This window comes from Ursus maritimus, unplaced genomic scaffold (assembly GCF_017311325.1).
Source record: "Ursus maritimus isolate PB19 unplaced genomic scaffold, ASM1731132v1 scaffold_32, whole genome shotgun sequence".
In the NCBI taxonomy this organism is placed as follows: domain Eukaryota; kingdom Metazoa; phylum Chordata; class Mammalia; order Carnivora; family Ursidae; genus Ursus; species Ursus maritimus.
The window spans coordinates 7011030-7032998 of record NW_024425786.1 but is presented as its reverse complement, the minus strand read 5'-3'; the positions used below and the strand labels follow the sequence as shown (position 1 = coordinate 7032998).

The window sequence follows — 21969 nt, the reverse complement described above, 5'->3', positions numbered from 1 at the left end:
GGTGGGAGGCTCTAAAAATGAAAGCTGCCGATTTCCCCACCCCAGCCGGGGACGGGAGACCAGCTGGCACTGTGGCGCCAGTGGGACTCTAGCAAACCTTCTGCTTCAGGTGTCTTGCTAAAGAGGAGGCGTCAGAGTCCCTGTGTGACCTTGAGGAGGTCACTTCCTTCCCCAACTCAGAGCATAGCCCAGGTACACAGGCCAGGCAGACTGCAGTGCTGGGAGTCCTAGCCCCTGGGTCTGTTCCCCCTGCAGACTCACCATTCCCTCCTAGGGTAGCCAGTGCTATTTTTGTGCCTGCAACTCAGTATAGAGGCCTAAGGTCCCTGTGAGAGAGCCCACGAGGCAGGCAAGGAAGGAAGCAAGTGGGCTGCCACTGCTCGTGGCTGACCACGCCCCTTTCCCAGCCCCCGCCAGCCCCTCCTGATGAGTGCACTGGGCAGGCGGCGCCCGCCCGGGAAGAGCTGGCATCTGGTAGGTAACCAGCTCGGCTGCCATGCAGGGTATGATGTCATCTTGGATTCTGTGGTTGCTAGGAAAATTCTGCCTGCAGTGATATTTCGTGGTCCTAGGACTGAGGCGAGAACAGAATGTTCCCAAGAAGACAAGGGAAGGATTTGTAGGGCCTCCCAGGCAAAGGAGCCCCTATCCCAAGAAGTCAGATAATTTGAGCTTCTTTCTAGATGCCTGTTTCCCTGTTCAGGAATGGAAGTTATGCTGGCAACAGCAGAACCCCTCAAGGCAGATCGGGGTGTGAGTGGTGGGCTTGGTTCCCTTGGTGGCACCTTGGTGCGCTGGTGGACAGAGTGAAGGCCATCTCTGCGATGTCACGTCCTTGTGGGTGAGCCCTCCTCCTGCAGCACCCACAGCTGCAGGTGTAGTGGGACAGTTAGGAAGGAAGGGGGGAAGCCCCCTTGTGGTGTGGAGGAAGCTGGCCGACTCTGTGCTGGGGCTGGCCAGGCAGAATGCTGCCCTTCCCGGATTCTGCTTCACACTCCAGAAAACTCTCCCATGCACCACGCACACTGGCTCCCTCTTCTGTGGCCTTTCCTGTGTCCGCTCTTCCCATCCTCTCCTCCTGGGGAGAATCCCTCCAACGGTATAGAAGAGAAGTATGTCGGAGAGGCCACAGGCCACTGATTCTTGTTCAGGGCGTGACCGAGAACCGTCCTTTAGAAAAAGGGGAGGGGCACCTGGCCGGCTCAGTCGGTAGAGCTGCGACTTGATCTCGGGGTTGTGAGCTTGAGCCCCATATTGGGGGTAGAGATTACTTAAAAATTTTTTTAAAAATGCTTAAAAACAAATACTATGTTGAAAGAAAGAAAGAAAGCGAGAAGAGAAAGCAAGCAAGAAAGAAAGAAAGAAAAAGAAAAAAGGGAGAAAGCAGTAGGCCCCAGGGAGGGCAGGGCCCCGGGGGCGGGGCGGGACCTGCAGGTCGGCTCACCTTGCTCTGGTGGCTGCGGCAGGTTCCAGGTTCATATTTTAAGCTCTTTCCCTCCGCCCCCCGCTCTTGCCTTTTCTGGCTGCATGTCAGAGCCTGTCTTGTGGAAAACAAGACAAAGGAAGTGATTTCATGAGTGCCTGGACCAGAATCTCAAATCCATGATTAAAAATAACAATAATAAAGATTCTGGCCATTATCTCTCTCTGTCGGAGCCAGGCCGACTGCAGGCTGGAAATGGGCCCGGCTGTGCGCCTTTGAGCAGGTGCCGGGTTTGGGCAAAGAGGGATGGCAATTAGAAGTCCCAGTGAGCAAGAACCTGCAGCGAGATCAAGACCCGAGTCTGGAGAAGAAAGACAGAGGTTCCCAGTGCCCCTGGCTTTGGCGACCACGGAGCAAAGGATGTGAGCCCTGCTCTAGGACCAGCAGCCCTGTCGGTGGCATAGCCTTGAGCAAGCCTCCGAGCCTCACCCCGACGGGCCCCCTGCCACCCTCCGGTGGGGCTGCTGGCATGTCCCCTGGCCAGGCTGCCTTGGAAGCACTGGGTACTGGGAAGGACCGCACTAGGGCAGATCAATGCTGAAACAGGGGCCCCGGCCGACTTGCATTGTCCTGACTGCAGCCCGACGCCAGAGGCCCATCCAACGGTTCTTTTCCCCTGGTCTGCAGGTGCAGAGGATGTGGTGATGGCGTTTTCCAGGTCGGAGACGGAGGACCGGAGGCAGTAGCGGTGAACCCCTTGGAACACCCTGGAAGCTGGCAAGGGCCAAGAGATCTGTGTGGACCTCGGCCAGCTGAGTGGCAGCAGATCACCTTCCCGATTCCCCCGGCCCCTACACCCCCCAACCCCACCCCACAGTCACTCAGCAGGGCTGACATCGAGGGAGTCACCGGTGGTGCAGTTACAATTGGCTTAAAGGGACGGACTCATGATTGGCTGCAGAAAGAAACCCTTTTATTTTTAAATCTTGACCAACAGAAACCTTTTATTTTTATTTCTGACTTTTTCTTTTTTCTTTTTTTTTAATTTGCGCCTCGGTATATGGCTTCCCAGGAAGCTCTCCGAGATCTGGTGCTTTATTTAGGTCACTTTTTAGGAATGTGAAGAGGCCCGATTGGCTGCTTAAACTGGAAAAGGATTTTGATTGGCCGGCTAGTGGGAAACGGTTTTTTTTCTTTGATTGGCTGCAGGTGTTCTGCTGATAGCAACAGCTCCTCTCTTGAATGCTGAAAACAGGGTTCGGGACATTGGTTGTTATATTTGACTTGAAAAAAAAAAAAGAAAGAAACCAAGTGCGCTTTGCAATATTTATTACACAAAGAGCTTGCTGCTGCTTTCCCATGTTTTGTTTGTGTTTGCTGTTGATTGGCTTCTGATACGTGTGTTTGGTTTCTCATTGGCTCATCCATGACTCCCGTTGCCATGGGTTGCCCCCACTCTGCCGCGCGCGCAGTCCCTCTCCAGCCGGGGATCCACCTGGAGAGTGCATTTGCTTTAACGACCACACCTGGCTCCCCCAGCGAGGGGACCTCCAAGACCCCATGCAAGGTCTACAGCTGGAAAACAGAGCCCCCGAAGAGGTTTGTGCTGTCCTGAACACGCAGACCGGAGCTTAGAGGTGACCGTTAGGCAGGATTTATGTGCGTCACTTCCAAGGGTTGGCAACCAGCCAGCTCCCCGTTGGGGGAATGGAATTGCTCGAACGCTGGCTGGGCCTCTCCGGCCTGCCCGTACTGAGCAGAGGAGGACCACACTGGGCGGCTGCCTTTTCAGCCCTTCCCTCCAGATCTACTTCTGGAGGCCTCGTCTGGGGTTCCTGCTGTAAAGGGCAGGAGCTTCTCCCAGCTGTGAGACCCCACCGTGTAGCAGAGGTCTCTGCCTGGGAGCCCGGAGCCTCACAAAGCCTGGCTCACGAAGCCCGGGAAGCCTTCAGCTCTAAACCCCCAGCCCTGACCTCCGCCAGCCAGGCTCCCAGGGTGCCGGCCGCTGGGCAGTAGGCCCTGGGCAGCACTCGGAGTTCTCGGATCCCAGGCCCGAGCCCCTCACTGCACCGCCTTCCGAAGGGTCTCTCTCCATGTCAGCCTGGAATGGACAGAGTCGTTGTTTGTTTATGAAGTGCCACCTGAGACAGCTGGCTGGGCTGTCACTGAGCAGGTCCCACCAGGCTGGCCCTCAACCCAGGTCCCTGGAAACACACTGCCAAGCAGCCGTATGTGAAGAGCTGGAAGGACCCCAGGTCTTCGAACTGTCCTCCCCCTTCCCTTGGGGGTGGCCTGCCCTTCTCCCTGTATCTCTCACCAGAGCAGAACCTGGGTGGGGAGGTGGTGAAGGATTAGGCCTCAGGGATGGGAGCCTCTGCCCTCCTCCTGAGATAGTAAATGGCTGAGGCCTCCTTTTTTGCCCCAGGTACCCAGAGCCAGGAGAAGATTCTTGGAGCCAAATTTCCGCCTTCTCAGGGCTGGGGCTGTCATGGATCCCAGGAGCTGACCTGGGACCATATGGGCGGTTCATGCTGTGCTCTGAGCATCGTCTGGGCCTTGCTCCAGGAGGACCTGTGTATCACAGCATAGATGGCCCTGACGTCCTCCACATGCAGGCGCCTGGCCCTAGTTAGCTGACCTGGTTAGGCTACCCTGCAAAGACTGTTGATCCCCAGGGAACGAGGACCGTGCAGACTCCGGCAAGGGCCTGAGAGCATCTTCTTCCAGGAGAGGTGGGACGTGTGTGTACTCACAGACACACTCCCAGCTCGGTGTCCTGCGGCTCCAGCTGAGCCCCTGGGGAAGCCCCACCTCCCAGGTTATGACATCTGTCACCAGGCACCAACACAGTGTTGCCATTTGCCCTCTCTTTGTACCTGTAGCCCCCACGAAGGGTCCGTGTCCTGGCCAACGGCGTGTTCTCTGCCCCAGCCTGCCCTTGTCAAGGTCATGGGCCTCCCTCTTGTAACAGCGATGGCCCGATCTGTCTTGTCGTCTGAACGGGAGACGCGAAGGTGTTGCTGTGGCTTCATATTTCAACTAAAAATATTATCTGTTAGAGAAAAAAAATTAACAATAAAGATTTTTAATAGCTTGTTGTGTGAGTTGAGTTATCTCCCTCAGAGCTGGGTGCACTCACTGATTCCCCGTGTCTCATGGGCTCTGCTGCCGGGCCTTCTCTCCTCAAGGAGGCACCATAAGGAGGGTCAAAAATACCACATTTGCTAGTTTAATTGTCTGCGACCTGGAGTGGAGCTCGGGCTTTGGAAGTATTCTGAGATCTACCTAGCCCAGCTCTTGGGTTCATAGAAGGCTGAGCCCCCTTTTTGGGAGATTCTAAATATCATCCTAGATCGGACTGAGGTCAGTAGTCTTCAGAGGTGACCTTGTCCCTCCATGCTCCTGAGCAGACAGACACTGAGCACCCTGAAAGGTGCTCCCTCCACCCTACACACCCGGCATCCTGTGTGATGGCAGTGGTCTTGGGCTGCTTGTAACAAAAGTCCAAACAAAATATCCGGTCCTTCCGTCATCCCAGAAATGAGAGATTTATTGGTGTTCAGCTGTACGTTTAAGTTTAGAAGCTGAAATCATTTCTCCTTTAGGAATTTTTGCTTTGGAAGCATTTTCTAGAATCTATCATTTCCACCCTTCATCATTCCATTTTAGGTCTTTTTTTTTTTTCTGCTACATGGACTCACTGCTTCTATTTTCTTTTCAAAGAGTTTCGCTGGGTGCTAAACACTGGGGTTCATAGACTAGGAGGACAGATGGCACAGTCAACATCATTCACTCTTGTGAACGTGTTGGGAGAGAGGTTGACGGTTGCCTAGCAGCCCACGCAGTGGCCAGATGTGTGTGTCACCTCTGACATAGCTCTGAAAAAGGTTTATCTAGCCTTTGCTCGAATACCCTCTCGGACAGGGGACTCGCTACCTCACAAGTCAGCCCATTCCACCTTCAGGTAACTTACGTTCATCTTTACATTGAGTTGACCTGCCTTTCTCTGTAACTTCTATTTCCAGGAAGGACTTTATGGTTCTTGAGAAACAGACCAAAAAAAAAAAAAAAAAGACAGTTATGTTAGTCAAACATCACAGAGACACACCAAGGGCTCGCGTTAGGTAAATTATTTGTGTTCTGAGTTGCACGGTCGGGGAGTTGACCTCGGAGCCAATCTGCTCTTCTAAGCTGAACCACAGAGCAGAGGGAAGGGCTGGCTGGCCCTGGTGCCACTGCCCAGCCCCCAGCAGTGAGCCTGGAATTGGAGCCAGGAGGGAGGGAGGCAGGCATCCGCTGGGGTTGTCTAACTAATGGGAATTAGGCCACCAGGAAAGAGGAGTCGGGACACCTCAGCAGGCCAAGGGAAAACACTGGGGGCAGCACGGAGTCTGCACTGAGTCTGGGAGGGTCCCTCATCCCGCACAGCAGGCAACCTTCTGGGTTTACCTTCCCAAGTACAGGTGCATACAGCCAGAACTGACTACAACAGGTGGGACTGGGACTGCCGGGGCCTGAGACCAGCTGGGGGCCAGGCTGAGTCTGGGGGAGGCCAGGGATGGGCTGAGAAGGGGGGCAGGGCACCCTGCCTTCTGTTGGTGTTTCCCAGCCCTGGGGGGAGGGTGGTTGAGAATGAAGGGCAGCTTTTGCCTGATCCTGCAGGTGCTTAGCAGCTGGGAGAATCCAGGCTGCTCCAGCCTTTGAACGGAACCCTTTGTAGCAGGGAAACTGATCCCTCCATGGCACCTGGTTCGGTGGGGGGATAGGAGCCAGCTTCCAGGGCCGGGAGCTCGGGGGTCCCAGGGGACCCCACCACTACCCACCTGCCTTGCCTGCCCTGGGCACTCTCTCAGTTTGCCTGTTGCCCATGGCACCCACCCCTTTCCCAGAAGATGAAATAGTCCCAGACGGACCTGAGGCCATGCTTAGGAAACACTTCTGTGTCCAAGGAAGGAAATGACTTTTCTTGGGCAATAACTGTGTGTTTAGAAGATTGGAGGGGAGGGCTTGGGGGTGACTGTGGCTGCTAGTCCTGATTTAAAGAAAGGCCTCATAGGATAAGGGCAGTGAAATGCTTGTTGAATATCAGCCAGTGCTTTGCCTTCATTTTCCTCCTTGACCTTGGAACTGCTCCCTCATGGATGGTTTCCCACAGGGACCCGCCAGTCCTGCCAAGCGGGCAGGCCAGGGGAGCTGCTGACAGGAGCTAAGCCACACCCTGCCCTGCCTGGGCGTCTTCCTGAGTCCCCAGGGAAGGAGCAGGGTGTGCAACAGGTGGCCTCCCTGTTTGCACACCTGTGGGAGCCCCACCCCACATACACGGCCCCAGGAGGTGATTTCAGACCCAGAACCTTTGAGAGTTTCCACCTCCTTGAAGAGTTTGGGTTTTCACAAACATCTTTTATGCAGGTAACTGCCTTGTCCCCGTCTTAATAACACAAGGAATGTTGGGGCACCTGGGTGGCTGGGTCGTTAAGCGTCTGCCTTCGGCTCAGGTCATGATCCCGGGGTCCTGGGATCCAGCCCCGAGTCGGGCTCCCTGCTCAGCGGGAAGCCTGCTTCTCCCTCTCCCACTCCCTCTGCTTGTGTTTCCATCTCTCTCACTCTCTCTCTCTCTCTGTCTGTCTAATAAATAAATAAAATTTTAAAAATATACTAACACAAGGACTGTGTGTTTGAGTACCACCTGTGTGCGGAGCACACTGCATACACACCAACTTCAGTTGTGTGTGAGGTAAGCATGGTATTATCCGCATTTTTCAGATGAGGGAATGGGGGTTACATAGTTTGCTAATGGTCAGCGTGGTACAGTCAGAACTTGGACCCAGGTTGCCTAACCCCAGACTCCATGCTTGAAGCCACTACTTTGGGGCGGGGGAGGCAGGAAGAGCGGGGTGGGGGTAGAGTAAACGCTACATCACCTGGTTGCCCGGTGCCCTCTCTGTGACCCCAAGACCAATCTGGGGTTTGTCCTTGTTCTCCTGTCGTGTCCGGCTCTTGTAGGTTGTTAAATATTTGTCAGGTGCTGGGTCCTCAGGCCAGTCCTCACCCTCCAGGGCGAAGCCGCTGCCTTTGCAGCCTGGGTGTGAAGCTGGCCTCCCACCAACTCACGGTGCCCCAGCAGCTGCCCGCAGCTGGCCATCGAAACTGCTGCCCTTCACCTTTCACCCACTCTGATGCCTCACATGGGGACATGGCAGTTCTCCAGACAAAGCTGGTTTTTCTAGAATAGGTTCCTCTTCCACTTCTCCCTGCCCCTTCCTGTTCACAGCCCGTGGCCCGCATCTGGCAGTCCAGCCTCAAAGCACACCTGTCCCCATGGGCGGTCAGTGAAAGAGCTCCGAGTTGGGGGACTGTAGGCGAGGCTAGGAGCCCTGCCACCCTACTGTGAGCTCTGGACTCTTGGGCAGGTCTCAGCCTTAATTAATGGGAAAATAAAACCAATTGTACCTTTAACAGATTCTGCACAAAAAATGCTTTGAATCCAATAAAGCCCTAGATAAGCATGATTCTCTCTTGACCTTGGTTTATACTGTTTAGTCCCACAGTATAAATCTTTATGTCCATGCGGTTGGGGGCTGGGGAGACAGTGAGACCTCTGGAGGCCATCTGGTGGGATTGAGAACTGGCCCTGCCACTCGGCAGCTGCGTGACTTGGGGCAAATTATCCAATTTATTGGAAAAATGGGAACAATGAGAGCATCTATGCCATAAGGCTGTTGCTGAGAATTATGATATAATGCAAATGACAAGTTTAGCAGAGACCTGCCCACAGTGGGTGGTCGGGACATATGGGCATCGTTAAGTCACATGATGGTGTCTCCCACCCCCATCCTCTCTACTTAGAAGTCATTCAGAGCAAGGCCTGCGTGCAGCTCCTGGAGGGGAGGAATGTGGTCCCAGGTCCAGGCAGGTGCTTGTTAAATGGTGGGTTTTTTTTAAGATTTATTTATTTATTTGAGAGAGAAAGAGAGAGCGAGCGAGAGAGCACGTGCGCCGGCAAACAGGGGGGAGGGGCAGAGAGGGAGAGAGAGGATCCCAAGCAGACTCCCTGCTGAGCACAGAGCCCAACGTTGGGCTTGACCCCACGACCCTGAGATCATGACCTGAGCTGAAATCAAGAGCTCGATGATTAGCCAACCGAGTCACCCAGGCGCCCCTGTTAAACACTTTTTTGTTTGAGTAAGAAAGAGCTGAGATGATCCCTTGATCGAGGCTGAGGGAAGAGCTGCTCCCCTCCCCAACCCAACTCTCCCTCTGCTCAGCAGCTTTGTGAGGGGGGAGGGCGTGGATTGGAGCAGTCCCTCAGCCTTCGCTCAAGCCTGCAGGGCTGAGGGGGTCCCCCAGATCAACCTTGTCTTATCTGGACGGGCAAGGAGGGGCCTTGCTGAGCCAGAGGGTGGGAGTCCTGTCTTCCAGGGACCCTTCTGCTCACTAGCTCGTGCTTAAACTCCAAATAGAATCAGAGCCAGCCAGAGAAGGGGATAAAATTAAATCCTTGATCATGATCAAGTGGTTAAAAAAAACCCACCACAGCCAGAGGCTCCTTCCCACTGCAGCCGGCTCTGCTTCCGAGCAACCAGGAGGAGGAGGACAGGGGAGCTGCTGTGCCCTGAGGCCTGAGCTCCCAGCACCCTGCCCTCCCTGCCCTCCTTCAGCCCCTCCCAGGTCACAGATCTCAGCCCCCAGGGCCTCAAGTTACCCTTCCCGCACTGAACCCCAAGGAGTGGGATGAAGCCGCTACAGGCCTCAGGCAGTGGCTGCTGTCAGGGGAGGCCCTCCTGGGCTCTGGGCTCAGCTGCACACACCTGCGTTCCAATTCAGGCTCTGACAGTTATAAGCTGTGTGTGTGTGTGTGTGTGTGTGTGTGTGTGTGTGTGTGTGTGTGTGAGACAAGGCCCATCTGGGGGACCCGCTCAGCTCTGTGGTTGCTGGAGGGCTGAGGGACTGCTCCAGTTAATGCCCTTCCCCCTTGCAAACCTCAAGTTTCTCTCCTGTGTGGAATCCAACTCCGGGCTCCATGTCGACCCCGAGATCAAGACCCAAGCTGAGATCGAGAGTCAGATGCTTGACCGACGGAACCACCGAGGCGCCCCTAGTTCAAGCTGTTGGATGGGGACACAGCAGTCAACACCGTCAAGCCTGCTTCCCAATCTGGAACATGGGAGTAGTAACGTCAGTACCTCACGGTTGCTGCCTGGAGTGGGCACGTGAGCAGCCGGGGTGCCTGCCCCCCCTCCGCCCCCCAGCATCGTCAGGCAATAGGGGGTGCATTGGCTGGGGAGAATTTCACAACCACAGGACTATCGGCAGGCCAGGCTCCTCCTTTCCGTCTCCAGGAACCAGCCGCTCGAACCCTGGGGGCTGAGGGAGGGGGGCGGCCCCAATTTCATCCTCCCCTGAGGCAGGGGCCGGGCTGCTCGAGGGGTTTCCTCTGAACAGGCCGTGGTGGGTTGAAACAGCCAGGTGTCGGGGGAAGACAGGCTGAGATGCCCTCCGTGGCCATGGGCGGGCCCCCAGGCCTGGCTCGGGCGCCCTCTGGGCCCCTTCCCGGCCTCAGGCCCCCTCCGCAGCCGGGCCGCCCGAGGGAGAGCCTGGTGGCCGCGCTGTGGGCGCCGGCGGGGAGAGCGGTGGTGGCCGGGCAGGCCCCGGAGCCGGGGAGGCTGCGAGGAGGGAGGACTGAGGCGGCCCTCGGCCTGGGAGCTAGGAGCCGAGAGCGGAAACAATGAGGCGGTCAAAATAGCTTTGGTCACCGCAGGCCGCACATCCTCGTGTGTGCTTGTGTTTGTGTGAAGGAAAAACACCGACCACCGCGGGGAGCCGGGGCAGCACACCCCGGGCCCGGGCGTGCTGGGGGGCTCAGCTGTGAGTGGAGAGGGGGCCTGGCTGAGGGGACAGCGAGACAGGTCCCCGGGGGGCCAGCCTCGCCCTCGGCTGTTCCCACACACGCTCCCACCGCCACAGTGCTCAGGCTCGAAATGGCCTCGCGGGCCTCGCGGGCCTCGCGGGCCTCCATGGGCCGCTCCTGACGCAGCTGCCTCCGCGCTCCCTCCGCAACACCCTGTCAGCCCGCTGCTCCTGCTGGCTGGGCCCTCGGGAACCGGTCTGGGTGTGGTGGTCCAGCATCCCCGGAGAAGGTGGTCTGTGGACTTTCCTCCGGCTGAATCACCCCCACACCCCAGCCGGAGCTACCATTCCCTGGGAGGGGCAGCCTGGACTCTGGTCCCTCCAGGTTTCTATCCGGAACCTTCCTTCTTTGTAGCTCCCACAGATCCTCCCAGCTCACGCGGCTTGCTCCAGAGGTGGGCGAACCCTGAGCCATCTGGATGACCCCCAGACTTCTCCAGACTCCGGGGAGTGAACCCGGCCCAGCTGCACCGCTGAGCCAGTGAGGAGCTGCTGAGCAAGGACCCGCCGTGTGCGAGCTGAGGGGGCAGGGACGAGAGGGTGCAGCCTGGCCCTGTGGTGTCCGAGGCCGCCGGGGCTGACTGACCTGGAAACAGGCTGCAACAGAACAGCGTCCCGCGGAGAAGGAAAACCCTGGTCACTGAGGAGGCGGAGCAGGGCTGGCACCCCCAGGCTTGTCCGCAGGGAGCTGAGGTCGTCAGGAGGGCCCCTCAGAACTCCTGCACCTGCCTGTGGGCCATCCTTCTCTGGGCCATGCCGTGCGGCTCATGCTGCGGTCAGGGCCAGGTGGTGGCAGAGGCCTGTGTGTGCCCTGGCTGGTCCCTCGCTCCTCCCCAGTAGCCAGACCGAGAGAGGGCAGCCGCAGAGGCCCCTGAAGCTGCTTCAGCAGGAGAAAACATTTGGAGCGATGTGTCAGGGCGAGTCCCGGATTCAGGCTGGAGCCTGGGGTGGTGGGAAAACCAGCCACACGCCATGACCCGCCTGGCCTGGGGTGTTCCTGCTGGTGCCGGGTGGGCCTGCTCTTGCCACCCCCTCCCTCCCCAGGCTGTGCGATCTCCTCAGGGCCCCGAGCATTTGTCCCTGGGGGAAGGAAAGACAAAAGGGGTGTCTTAGTACCCTGTCCCCCTCTGAGACGCCAGCAGGACAAGCTTGGGTGTGGAAGGCAGAGAGGCTTAGGAGATTAAGGTCCTCAAGGTCATTAGCCAGCAGAGGAGGCCGGGCACTAGGGGCGTGAGGAGGGGGTGGGGCCCTGCAGACAGAGCGCCGGGCCACCCTCAGTCCCCTGATCTTGGTTGATTCTATTCCATGTGTCCGAGCCTCAGTTTCCCAGCTGTAAAACAGGGTTGTGGGAGTCAGTGCTGCTCCTTGGATCCTCCTGGCTCCCTACCTTCCAGGCACGTGGAAGGGTTGTGTCCCCCTCTCCCTTTTTTTATAAGGACTGGCCTTAGCTAATGAAGTAAGGGTGGAAGTGATGGGTCATTGCAGGTAGAAGCTTGAAGAGCCGCTTGGGAATATTCCAGAGGCTGCTGCCCATCCTCCTGGGTCCTGGCCAAGCCCCAGCCAGTCCAGTGAGCCCCAGCCAGTGAGCAAGGAAGTGTGTGGTTTTGTGCCCTGGGGGTCTTGGGTCTGCCTGTGTCTGCACCATCGGCCGGCCTCCCCTGACCACTACGTGGCCTCAGGGATCTCGAGCTTCTGAAGCTATGTGGCTTCTGACTCTTGTTGTACCTGAGAATACTCTGGTCCACTCCCAGCCCCACAGCTTCCCTGAAAGGTTGTGTCTGGGAGCTGCCGCTCTCTTTCTGGGATGTGAGAAAACACCAGTAACACCTCCTGCCCCAGTCCCCACCCTGGAGTCTGCCCTTTGCACTCAGGATACGAAGCTCCCCTTCCTATCGTGGGCGGCCGCGGGGCCTCAGGGCCCTGGCTCCTGGGGATCTCTGACCTCCTCTCCCACCGCTGTCCCCTCGTCCTCACTCCCAGCCTCACGTCCCTCAGACACGCGAGCCTGCCCCACCTCAGAGCTCATGTGCGTGTCCTCCCGCTGCCTGCGCTGCTCTTCCCACACCCCTGAATCCTCAGCTTCTAGTTGTCAGCTTAAATGTCACCCCCTGCCTCAGACTCCTCGGGCTGCTCTGACAAAATCCCACACTCTGGGCGGCTCATAAGCAAGAGGAATTCATTTCTCGCAGTTCGGAGGCTGGAGGTCCAAGATTAGGGTGTCAGCGTGGTCGGGTTCTGGTGAGACCCACCTTCCAGGTTCTGTCTTCCCTCTGTGTCCTCCCGTGATGCGAGGGCCAAGCGAGCCCTGTGGGCTCTCTTTCACGAGGGCACCAACCCCACCCATGGGGCTCCAACCCTGTGACCTAATCCCCTCCCCAAGGTCCACCTCCTAAGACCGCCACATCAGGGGTTAGGATTTCTACAGGTGAATTTTGGGGGGGGGGGGACACGAACATTCAGACCATAACACCCCCACAGAGGATTTTTTAAAAAGATTTTAGGTATTTATTTGAGAGAGAGAGCATGTGTGTGTGAGCAGGGGGGAGGGGAAAAGCAATGGGGAGAAGCAGACTCCCCGCTGAGCAGGAACCCAGTTGGGGGACTCGATCCCAGGACCCTGAGATCACAACCTGAGCCAAAGGCAGACGCTTAACCAACTGAGCCGCCCAGGCGCCCCAACCGCTCAGAGGATCTTAACTGACCCGCCCTATTTTGCTTTCTAGTCTCTGACTGCTCTGTTTTCTTTATCTGAAACATCTGCTTGTTTCTCTCTCGTTCCACCAGAAGGTAAGCTCGCGGGCGCAGGCCACCAGAGCCACGTGCAGGGGGCAGCAGCGGTCCCAGGGGAAGAATGCTGGGTGGTCGGGGACAAGCTGTCCACTATGGGGCTCTGGTGCTGGCTGAAACTCTGCGTCAGGAAACCCCGCGGTGACACCAACCCTGGTGCTCAGCCAGCCCGCCATGGGGGAGAGGAAGAGCAGGGGGAGGAAGGGGACCCTCCCGTGGAGCCTGAGATCAGAGCTTTCTTCTTCCCCATTCGGACCTGGTTATGCCATCCGAGAGCAGGGCTGTGGTGTCACGCAGCCCTGTCTGAAACGGCAGGTGTCCCACAAAAGTAAAAGAAGGCTGGAAGATGTTGCACGCTGTACAAGTTCATTTGGAGAGTCACAATATAGTGAAGGTTCTGAGAAGTCCTGCAACGAAGACATCCATTTCGTTTAGCTTCTACCTTACCTATTAGACCGCAGAACTCTTAAGTTTCTTAGGTATTCCATAGAATATTCCATAAGAACTGCTCTTGTAAGAGTACAAGGTGTAAAATCAGAACTCAAGTTCCGAGTCCTGCTCGTTACAGGTTGTGTGTGGCTTCTCTAAGCCTCAGCCTCCCCATCTGTAAAATAAGGGGTAATACCAACCCCCGCAGGGTTGTTGCAAGTGTGGAACAAGAACAGGCCTTTGGTAAGTGTCTCCCAGGCTGCGAAGCACTGTGCGGCTACCTGACCGTTATAACTGGCTTAACCTGGAAAATAGCATACACTACCTTGCAAGGTAAGGAGATGCCAAAGGGAAAGGAAGTGATTCATCCAAGATTGGCCAAGCGGGTGCCTGGTTAGAGATGCGCTCCGAGGGAAGGAGGAGCTCTAGCAACAGGACTGTAAAGAATGAAGGCCCAGGGGCCAGGAGGACAGAGATGACATTGATGGGTGGCAAGCCCTGGGAACAGGTGCCTGGTGGGAGGGAGGTGCTGACTATCTCTACTGATCCCTTCTTGAGACTTCTGAGCAGACAGCAATGCTGGTGTCCCCTCTCCTTGTCACCCTCCTGCCCCAGGGCGGGGACTCTGCCTGGAACAGAGTGGGTCTATGAGTTTGCTCGGGCTGCCTCAGTGAAACCCTGTAGGTACTTAACCAACAGAAACAAACCATCTCACGTTCTGGAAGCCAGAAACCCGAAATCAGGTGGGAGTCGGGTTAGCTCCTTCCGAGGGCCGTGCAGGAGAACGTGCTCTAGGCCTCTCTGCTCGGCTTCTCCCTTGTCTCTTCATACTATCTTCCCTCTCTGTGGCTCAATTTCCCCTTTTTATGAGGACTCCAGTCATATTGGATTAGGTCCACCCCAGTGACCTCATTTTAACTCAGATGATGTCTGTAAAGATCCTTCCTCCAAGAAGGTCACATTCCGAGGTACTGGGGGTTAGGACTTCAGCATACGGTTTTTGCGGGGAGGGGGGGCTCGCCATCCAACCCATAACAGTGGGCACTTTCCCCAGTGGGCACCCCCTCCATCTCACCAGCCCAGTTCCTTGGCCGAAAGCATGTGGATTCTGGCCTGCCGGAAGAGAGAGCCCATAATTGTGTTAATTGCCACAATACTAGATCTGCAATTAATATGCCTTGGGAACAAAGAGCAAATGCACTAATAGCACATAATTGGACCTAAACTACACCCTCGGCAGAGCAGTGCGACTGAGCTCTGCTGTTTATGCTCCTTTTCAAATTAGCAAAGATGAGCAAATTAACATCCGCCTCCCCTTCACCCTGCTCCGAGGGGAGCTATGGGGGGAACCTCGGGGATGGGGAATGGTTGGTGGGGCACCCCGGTCAGATCCTGTCCAGAGCCAAGCACCCGGGCCTGACTTTTAGAACTGGAGGCAAGTGAGGACTTTGAAGGAGTGAGGGATCCAGACATGTCCTCAAGTTCTGACATCACGACAACCTGTCTGGGCCTCGGCAGATGCCCGGCCCCGGGGTGGCAGGGATTGCTGAGATTGGGGCGTGTGGAGTGACTCACAGAACACTGCAATTCTTTGGGGCCCTGGGGCAGGTTTGAGTCCATTTGGAAGCTTGAGGCTTAAGTGCTGCAACGTCTCCTCCTCCGTTCCTGGGGTGGCGGTCAGGTCTGGAGGCAGGGGGCAGACCCCCCTCAGAAGGGCCGATAAATGCTCTTGGCCTCTCTGCCCTCTCAGCGTGCAGGCCTGACTGCCCTGTGTCTCTGTGGCTCCGGGGACGGGCTGTCTGGGGCCTGCCCTGCCCACGCTTGCCTCCTTCGGCTGGAAGGCGCCCTGCTCAGGCCTGGAGGCGGCCGGCAAGAGCTATAGTCTCAGCTCGTCCCATTGTCTACCCAGCTAGTGCCAGGCAGAGCCTCCCCGCCCCCCACCGCGTGTCTGGGCCTCCTTGTCCTTGGTCTCCCCATCTTCCTCTTCCCTCTTCCTCCAGCTCCCAGGCCTGCCACCGTGGATGCAGCGGATGCAGCGTGGTCTCAGCCTGCAGCCTGCAGGTCAAGCCCCCTTTCCTCATCCACCCATCACTGCGCCTTGCAGGGCCTGTGAAGCCAGGGGGCCCGGTGGCAGTAGGATTAAGACTCCTCCGCTGGTCCCTTCCCCTCCCCTCTAGGCCACCAGGTCGCCCCTGCGTCCCTGGACCTGGGCAGAGGGTGACGGCACTATTTGCTTGGCGCTTTCCTGCAATTTGCCTCCTTGCACTTCCCGGGCTGTGCTGGCCTCCTCCCTGGCTCCTGCCAAGCCAGCCACAGCAAGGCTCACTGAGAATTCTCTGAGTCCTATCTGCCAGCCTCGAGAAGACTCTCTTCCTCCAGCAGACAGCCTCCTCATTTGCATCCCCGAAATCAATGCCCTCAGCTGATCAAAGCCCAGCACTGCTTGGCTTGGGAGGGGAGAAGAGGCAGGACTCCCCTCCCCCTCTCCTGCTGCCCCTTGAGCCCAAGGGGAACTGGAAATAGGAGGCTCTTGGGAGTGCAAAAAGGGGCAGGAGCAGAAGTCCTTCTCTAGGTAAGGTTCTCTTCCCCTGCTGTGATGTTCTGGGCCCTGAATGTGACTGGGCCCCTGAGTCAGGACTAGAGGGAAGGGAGGCTCTGGGAGGAAGCCACCTAGCAATTCCTGCCTGGTCAGACATGCAAGAGCTGAGGCCTCAGGGCCCTTAAAGAACCAGCAGGACTCGGGGAGGCAGAGGGAAGAGGGTTAATTCCCCTCCACACTCTTCCCCATCCATGTGTGACCAAAAACATCCTCACTGGTATGATAGCGAACATCGATTGAGCACTGACTACGTGCCGGGCACAGTGCTGAGTCCTTTCTGTGCATTATCTCATTTAATCCACACAGCATGTGTCATTCTGATCCTCATTTTATAAATAACAAATCAGAGGAGAGGCCACCAAACCAGGAAGTGGCAGACTTTGGGTTAAATGAGAGAAGGTCCAAGAAAGGCGGAGTCATCTGAAAAGAGATATAGGTAGGAGAGCGGGCCCTGGCTGCAGGTGTGTGAGGGTGGGAGCCCGCCTGGGATGATAAGGACAGGACTGTCCTTACACAGAGGGGACATCTTGGCTGCCCTTTGCGATGGAGCAGGAGGCCTGGTCCTTGGTCAGGGCATCTGCTTCTCCTCATGGCCCACCGAACTTCTTGGCTCCCTCCTGACTACCCACCACACAATGAGCGAGACGGGGATCAGCCAAGCAATTCTCCCATCTTGATGTCTTCTGACCTTCCAGGGCCATGCAGAAACTTCCGCCATCAGACAGCTTCTGCGAGATAGTAACGTCATGGGTAAGAGCCTCTGTTTTGGAGCCAGAAAGATCTAGGTTCAAATCCTGACTCTCCCACTCAACTGTGTGGCCTTGGCAAATCACTTAATCTCTCTCAGCCCCTGTGTTGTGCTGTGTAAAGGAAGGATAATAACAGTGGTCATTGCTGTGAGCACGGAATCAGACCACGCACGCAGAAGGCTTCGGGCAGGGCCGGCCCACAGCAGACACTCCCTGTGTGAGTCCTGGTGTCTAGGGGCTGTTAATCCCTGCTACCCAGATGAGGAAGGAGGAAAAGGAGAAGAAATCCTGAGCAAGTAAATGAGCTAGAGGCTTGAAAGGACCAGAAAGTCTGAACTCTTGACTTTCACCGGTGCTTGCTGGCCCGGGGAGTTTGAGGGCCAAGGAAAAAGCACAAAAAGCCAGAGGAGCCTCACCTGAGGCCAGCCGAACTACTTCTCCACTGACAAGTCACTTAACCCCTCTGAACTCCTGCTTCCCATCAGTTAAATAGGGATGAGTGAACACCTGTACCAGGAAGATTCCCGTGAGGCCCCAGAGCATATAGATGCCCTTCCAAAAAAAAAAGGAGGGGTGCCTGGGTGGCTCAGTCATTAAGCGTCTGCCAGAGTCCTGGGATCGAACCCCACATCAGGCTCCTCCGCTGGGAGCCTGCTTCTTCCTCTCCCACTCCCCCTGCTTGTGTTCCCTCTCTCGCTGGCTGTCTCTCTCTCTCTGTCAAATAAATAAATAAAATCTTAAAAAAAAAAAGGAGTATGCTGAAAAAATGCAAACTGTAAAGTGCTGTGTGAACGCAGTTTTTTGTTTTTTTTTATTTTTATTTTTTTAGAGAGCGAGAGGGTCAGGGGGAGGGAGAGGCAGAGGGAGAGAGAAAATCTTAGGCAGGCTCCACACCCAGCTTGGAGCACAATCGGGGCTTCATCTCACAACCCTGAGATCATGACCTGAGCCAAAGGCAGGTGCTTGAGTGACTTAAGTGACACAGGCACCCCTGTGAAAGCAGTTATGACCATTATCATCTCCTCAGACTTTTCAAAGCATATTCACACATATTGTCATCATGGTGAGAAGAGTTACTGCTAATTGAGCACCTACTATGTGCCACACACAGAGCTAAACCCTTGATACGCCTCCTCTCATTCAATCTTCCCAATAATGCAAAGGCGGTATTATTACTGTATGCCCATTTTACAGATTACAAAACTGAAGCTCAGTGTAATTACGTTGTCCGGTCTTTTCTGCTAATAACTGGAACCCAGGTCTGTCTGAATCCAGACGATGTGAGTAAGACATTTCTCCTATATTTTTAAAACCACTTTATCCTACCACCACCAGTTCTCCCGTCCAGTTTCGGGAAATCTGATGGAACGATGGCTAGAACCCTAGGATTGGTGCTGCTTCCACGGAGCCCGAGCAATGGCCGCTCTCCGTCAGTGGTGCCGGGGAAGCAGTGCTCTTTCTGCCCCTGCCTTTCTCTCCTCCCTTGCTCCTCCCCAGACACCTAGCCCAGTCCTGTCCTTTGGGATGTTGCGTGCAGACAGGGCACATCACGTTGGGCTTGTGCATCCACAGAGGGGCCATGCTTGCCCATGTGTTGTGTGTGGGTAGTGCACTGGGTGTATAATTCATGCTGCAGAATGACAGAGCCACCCCTCCCCTCCACCACACAGAAGAGTGAGGAGTAGGTCCTGTGCCTTTCCCAGCTGCCCATCCAAAGACAGTAGGGGACTATGCTGTGTGTTACCTTTGGGAAAAGCGTAAGTAGGAAACCCCAATCCTTGTCTCACCTTTTGAGGGTGCAAAAGCGAGCGGCCTGGCTTCTATGGGAAAGTGAGATTTTCCTTCTTTGGAAATTCTCAGCAGCTAGGGATAGCTGATGTTGCCTGCGTGGGAATGCCTACTTCCTTTGCAAATGGAGAGCCATAGAAAGCATCAGAGGGAGGCTGAAACAAACCGTCAGGCCTCAACCTGACTCCCTGGAGACCACAGGGATGTCCCTTCCTAAGTCAGGGTTTCTGCCCCTGCCAGAAAGGCACGACGCTCTGAGCCATGGACAGTAATGAACAATAATGATAGCGACTGCTGTGTGTTGGTTCATCTATTCCTCACCACCCCCCAGTGAGGCAGGCACCGACTTATCTGTTTTACAGATGAGATACTGAGATTGGAGAGATGAAGTGCCTTACCCAAGAGGTAGAAATCCACACAGCAAGAATCACAAAAAGGCTCCCTGCAGCTCTCTTTGTAAAGGCAAAAGACTGGAAACAGCCCATTAGTGTGGGAGAAAGAGTCAGGGCTGATTCAGTCAATTCCGGTATGTCCCCATGAAGGAAAACATGACATGTACACATGTCGGACGTAACAACATTATACGTATGTCACACTTCTGACACCACGTGTGTGGGGTTTCCACACCAAGCAATTCTCTGATTCTCTGCAGACACTGACTAGGAGTGCTACAATTAAATTCAGTTCCGACACTAACTACCTAGAGTTAACACAAACCCCACGGGTTAAGGGCTCAGTCTCCCCCTGCCCCCACTGCAGAAGCCAGTTGTAAGCAGCAGGCTCCCAGGTGACCTCCACTTCTGTCTAACTTGGCCACTTTTCCAGGGATCCCATGACCCCTCCTCAGGTTCACTATTTTGCCATAAGGGCTCACAAAACTCAGGGAAACGCTTTACTTAACATTTACCAGTTTATGCTAAAGACGATTATAAAAGATACAAGGGAACAGCCAGATGGGGAGCACCTAGGGTAAGGTGTGTGGAAGGGTCCCGGGCACAGGAGCAACGTTCCTGTGGAGTTAGGGTGCCCCACCCTCCCGGCACATGGATGTGTTCACCAGCCCAGAGGTCTCTGCACCCCTGTAGCTCAGGGATTTTGGGGAGGCTTCACACATTGGCATGATTGATCACTAAGTTGGTCTTCAACCGCCCCCGCTCCCCCAAATTGGTGGGGGTGGGGGCTGAAAGTTCCAAGCTTCTAATCGTGGCTTGGTTATTCTGGTGGCCAGCCCCCAACCAGGGGCCACCCAGGAACCTGCCTAGAGTTGTCTCATGCAACAAAAGATGCTCCTCTCGCCCAGGAAATTCCAAGGGATTTAGCAGCTCTGTGCTAGGGATTGGAGACGAAGACCAACTGTCTATTTCTTATCATATCAGAATATCACACCGCATAAGGGAGTGCGATGCAGCTCTGAAAGGGATACTGACATGGAGCCATCTCCAGGATAGTTTATTAATTGAAAAAAAGCAAGATGTGGATGTGATATGCTTCTTTTTACCTAAGAAAGAGGAGAGAAGTATATTGGAATACTTGCTTGTATTTTAAAAACCCACAGTGGAAGGATAAGCCAAAAACAGACAGAACGGTAATTTTAAAGGCAGGAAGGGACAGGGAGGAGCAGACAGGAATGGAACTAGACTTTTCCGAGCACCTTGTTTTCTGGATTTGCCTTTGGAGCCTTGTAAGTCTTTAATGCGGCTGTAAAAGAGAATTAAGTGGAAATTCTGCAAAAGGAAAGGAAATGGATAGGGATGGGTTTGAGCCCGGAGGGGCCAAGTGAAGGCCCGGCGGCTCTTGCCCCTCATAAACTATCCCTTCTCACAGCCATGGAGATACCTGGCCAGGCCACCAGAAGGCAGAGACGGGGCCAGATCTTGAACCTTCTGGGGCTCCAGAGGGAGCTGGGGGCTGTGGTTTTAGTATTTTGGAGGCATTTGATTGCTGGCTCTCATCAAGATTCCCACAGCCGCCTTCTGCTGCGTCCCTAAAGTGGGTTAACTTCCAAGCATATCATTCCTAGTGGCCACAATGAGTGCTTACTGCCTCTAACTCGGTCCCACCAACACTGGCCACACTGTGCTAACAGTCCTAACGCGCCACCTGACAGGGCTCAGCTTCCCGGCAAAGAGTTTTCCTTCATGCGACCATGTTTCCTCCTCTCGGCAGTTCTGGACCTGGGGATGACAGTCTTGGTGAGAAACCCAGGCTGGATAAGGATGCCTCCCATGTCTTCAGAAGAGCTGCCAGGTGGAGCCAACCCCCCCCCCCCCGCCCCGACTGTGGTGGACCAGGCTGATGACTCCACGCTGCGGGATCCTGGATAGGGCTTCCCCCCCGCCTTTGGTATTTGAGGTGTCATTTCACATAGGGGCTGAGGCATTGTTTGGGGCTCAGACCTACATGACATTGAATCCCAGGTGTCCTGCTTTCTAGCAACGGGCTCTTCATCAAATGTTACATTTTTTCTCATCTAGCACAATCAGAGTACCTTCTGGAAAGGTTGCTGGAGGCATAAATGAAACGTCCCCAGTAAAGAGCTCAGTGGAGACTGTCACTACTAGCAAGAATCATTACAAAAGATGCAGCACCCTGGAAATTCCGTGTTCTTCGACCTATCTCACAGACAGGTCGACTACATGCCCAAGCGCTCAAGACTTCTTGGCCTGGTCACCAAAGCCTCCTCCTTGTCCTCCCACGCCTGACCCTGACTAGGACAAGCCTGGGGTGCTGCCTCATTTCCCACTGCTCTGGGACCCCTGGTGCTCTCTCAGCGGCTGGCTTAGCTCAGGAGAGGCCCCTCTCTGCTAACTGTTAAGGCTGGATCGATCCCCGTCTCAGGGCCATTTTGAGGATTAACTAATCCATCACGTGGAGACCTTTGAAAAGTGCCAATATGGCCGAGGCTATTGTCAGGCAGACTGCAAACTGAGTTCACTGCTTTCCCTGGCTTCCAAGACAGTCAAGCTGAGCCTTGCAGCTGGACGAACTCTCCTGTGGGCAGAATCTCAGCGTGTGCAGTTGCTCTGAGCTCACTGGCCGTCTGTCTGCCCACCTGCCGCTGAACCTTTTTGATCTGCCTCTTTGTTTCTTTAAGGGACAGTGAGGGTAAGAAGATAAAGGGATCAGGATTCCAGACACCAAAGCGCTTTTGTTTGTGTTTTTAATAGAACCGAATACATTACCTGTTCTCTCTTGGCATCAGCCTATTGACTCAAGACATAGTTCTGAGATTTATACCTTTCCGATTCTATGTTTTGTTAATGTCCCTGGAAACCTACAGGGTATGT

At 55.3% G+C, this 21969-nt stretch overlaps 1 protein-coding gene across 3 annotated transcripts in view; it reads left to right on the top strand.

Moving 5' to 3' along the window:
* Nucleotides 1–4517, top strand: part of CTNNBIP1 (catenin beta interacting protein 1) — a 48289-nt gene extending 43772 nt beyond the window's left edge. For all 3 annotated transcript variants that reach the window (XM_040645757.1, XM_008694752.2, XM_040645756.1), the window contains one exon: nt 2111–4517. In XM_040645757.1, the coding sequence (XP_040501691.1) occupies nt 2111–2169 (59 nt within the window). In that variant the 3' untranslated portion in view covers nt 2170–4517. The remainder of the gene's footprint in view (nt 1–2110) is intronic.
* Nucleotides 4518–21969: the final 17452 nt, after the last annotated feature.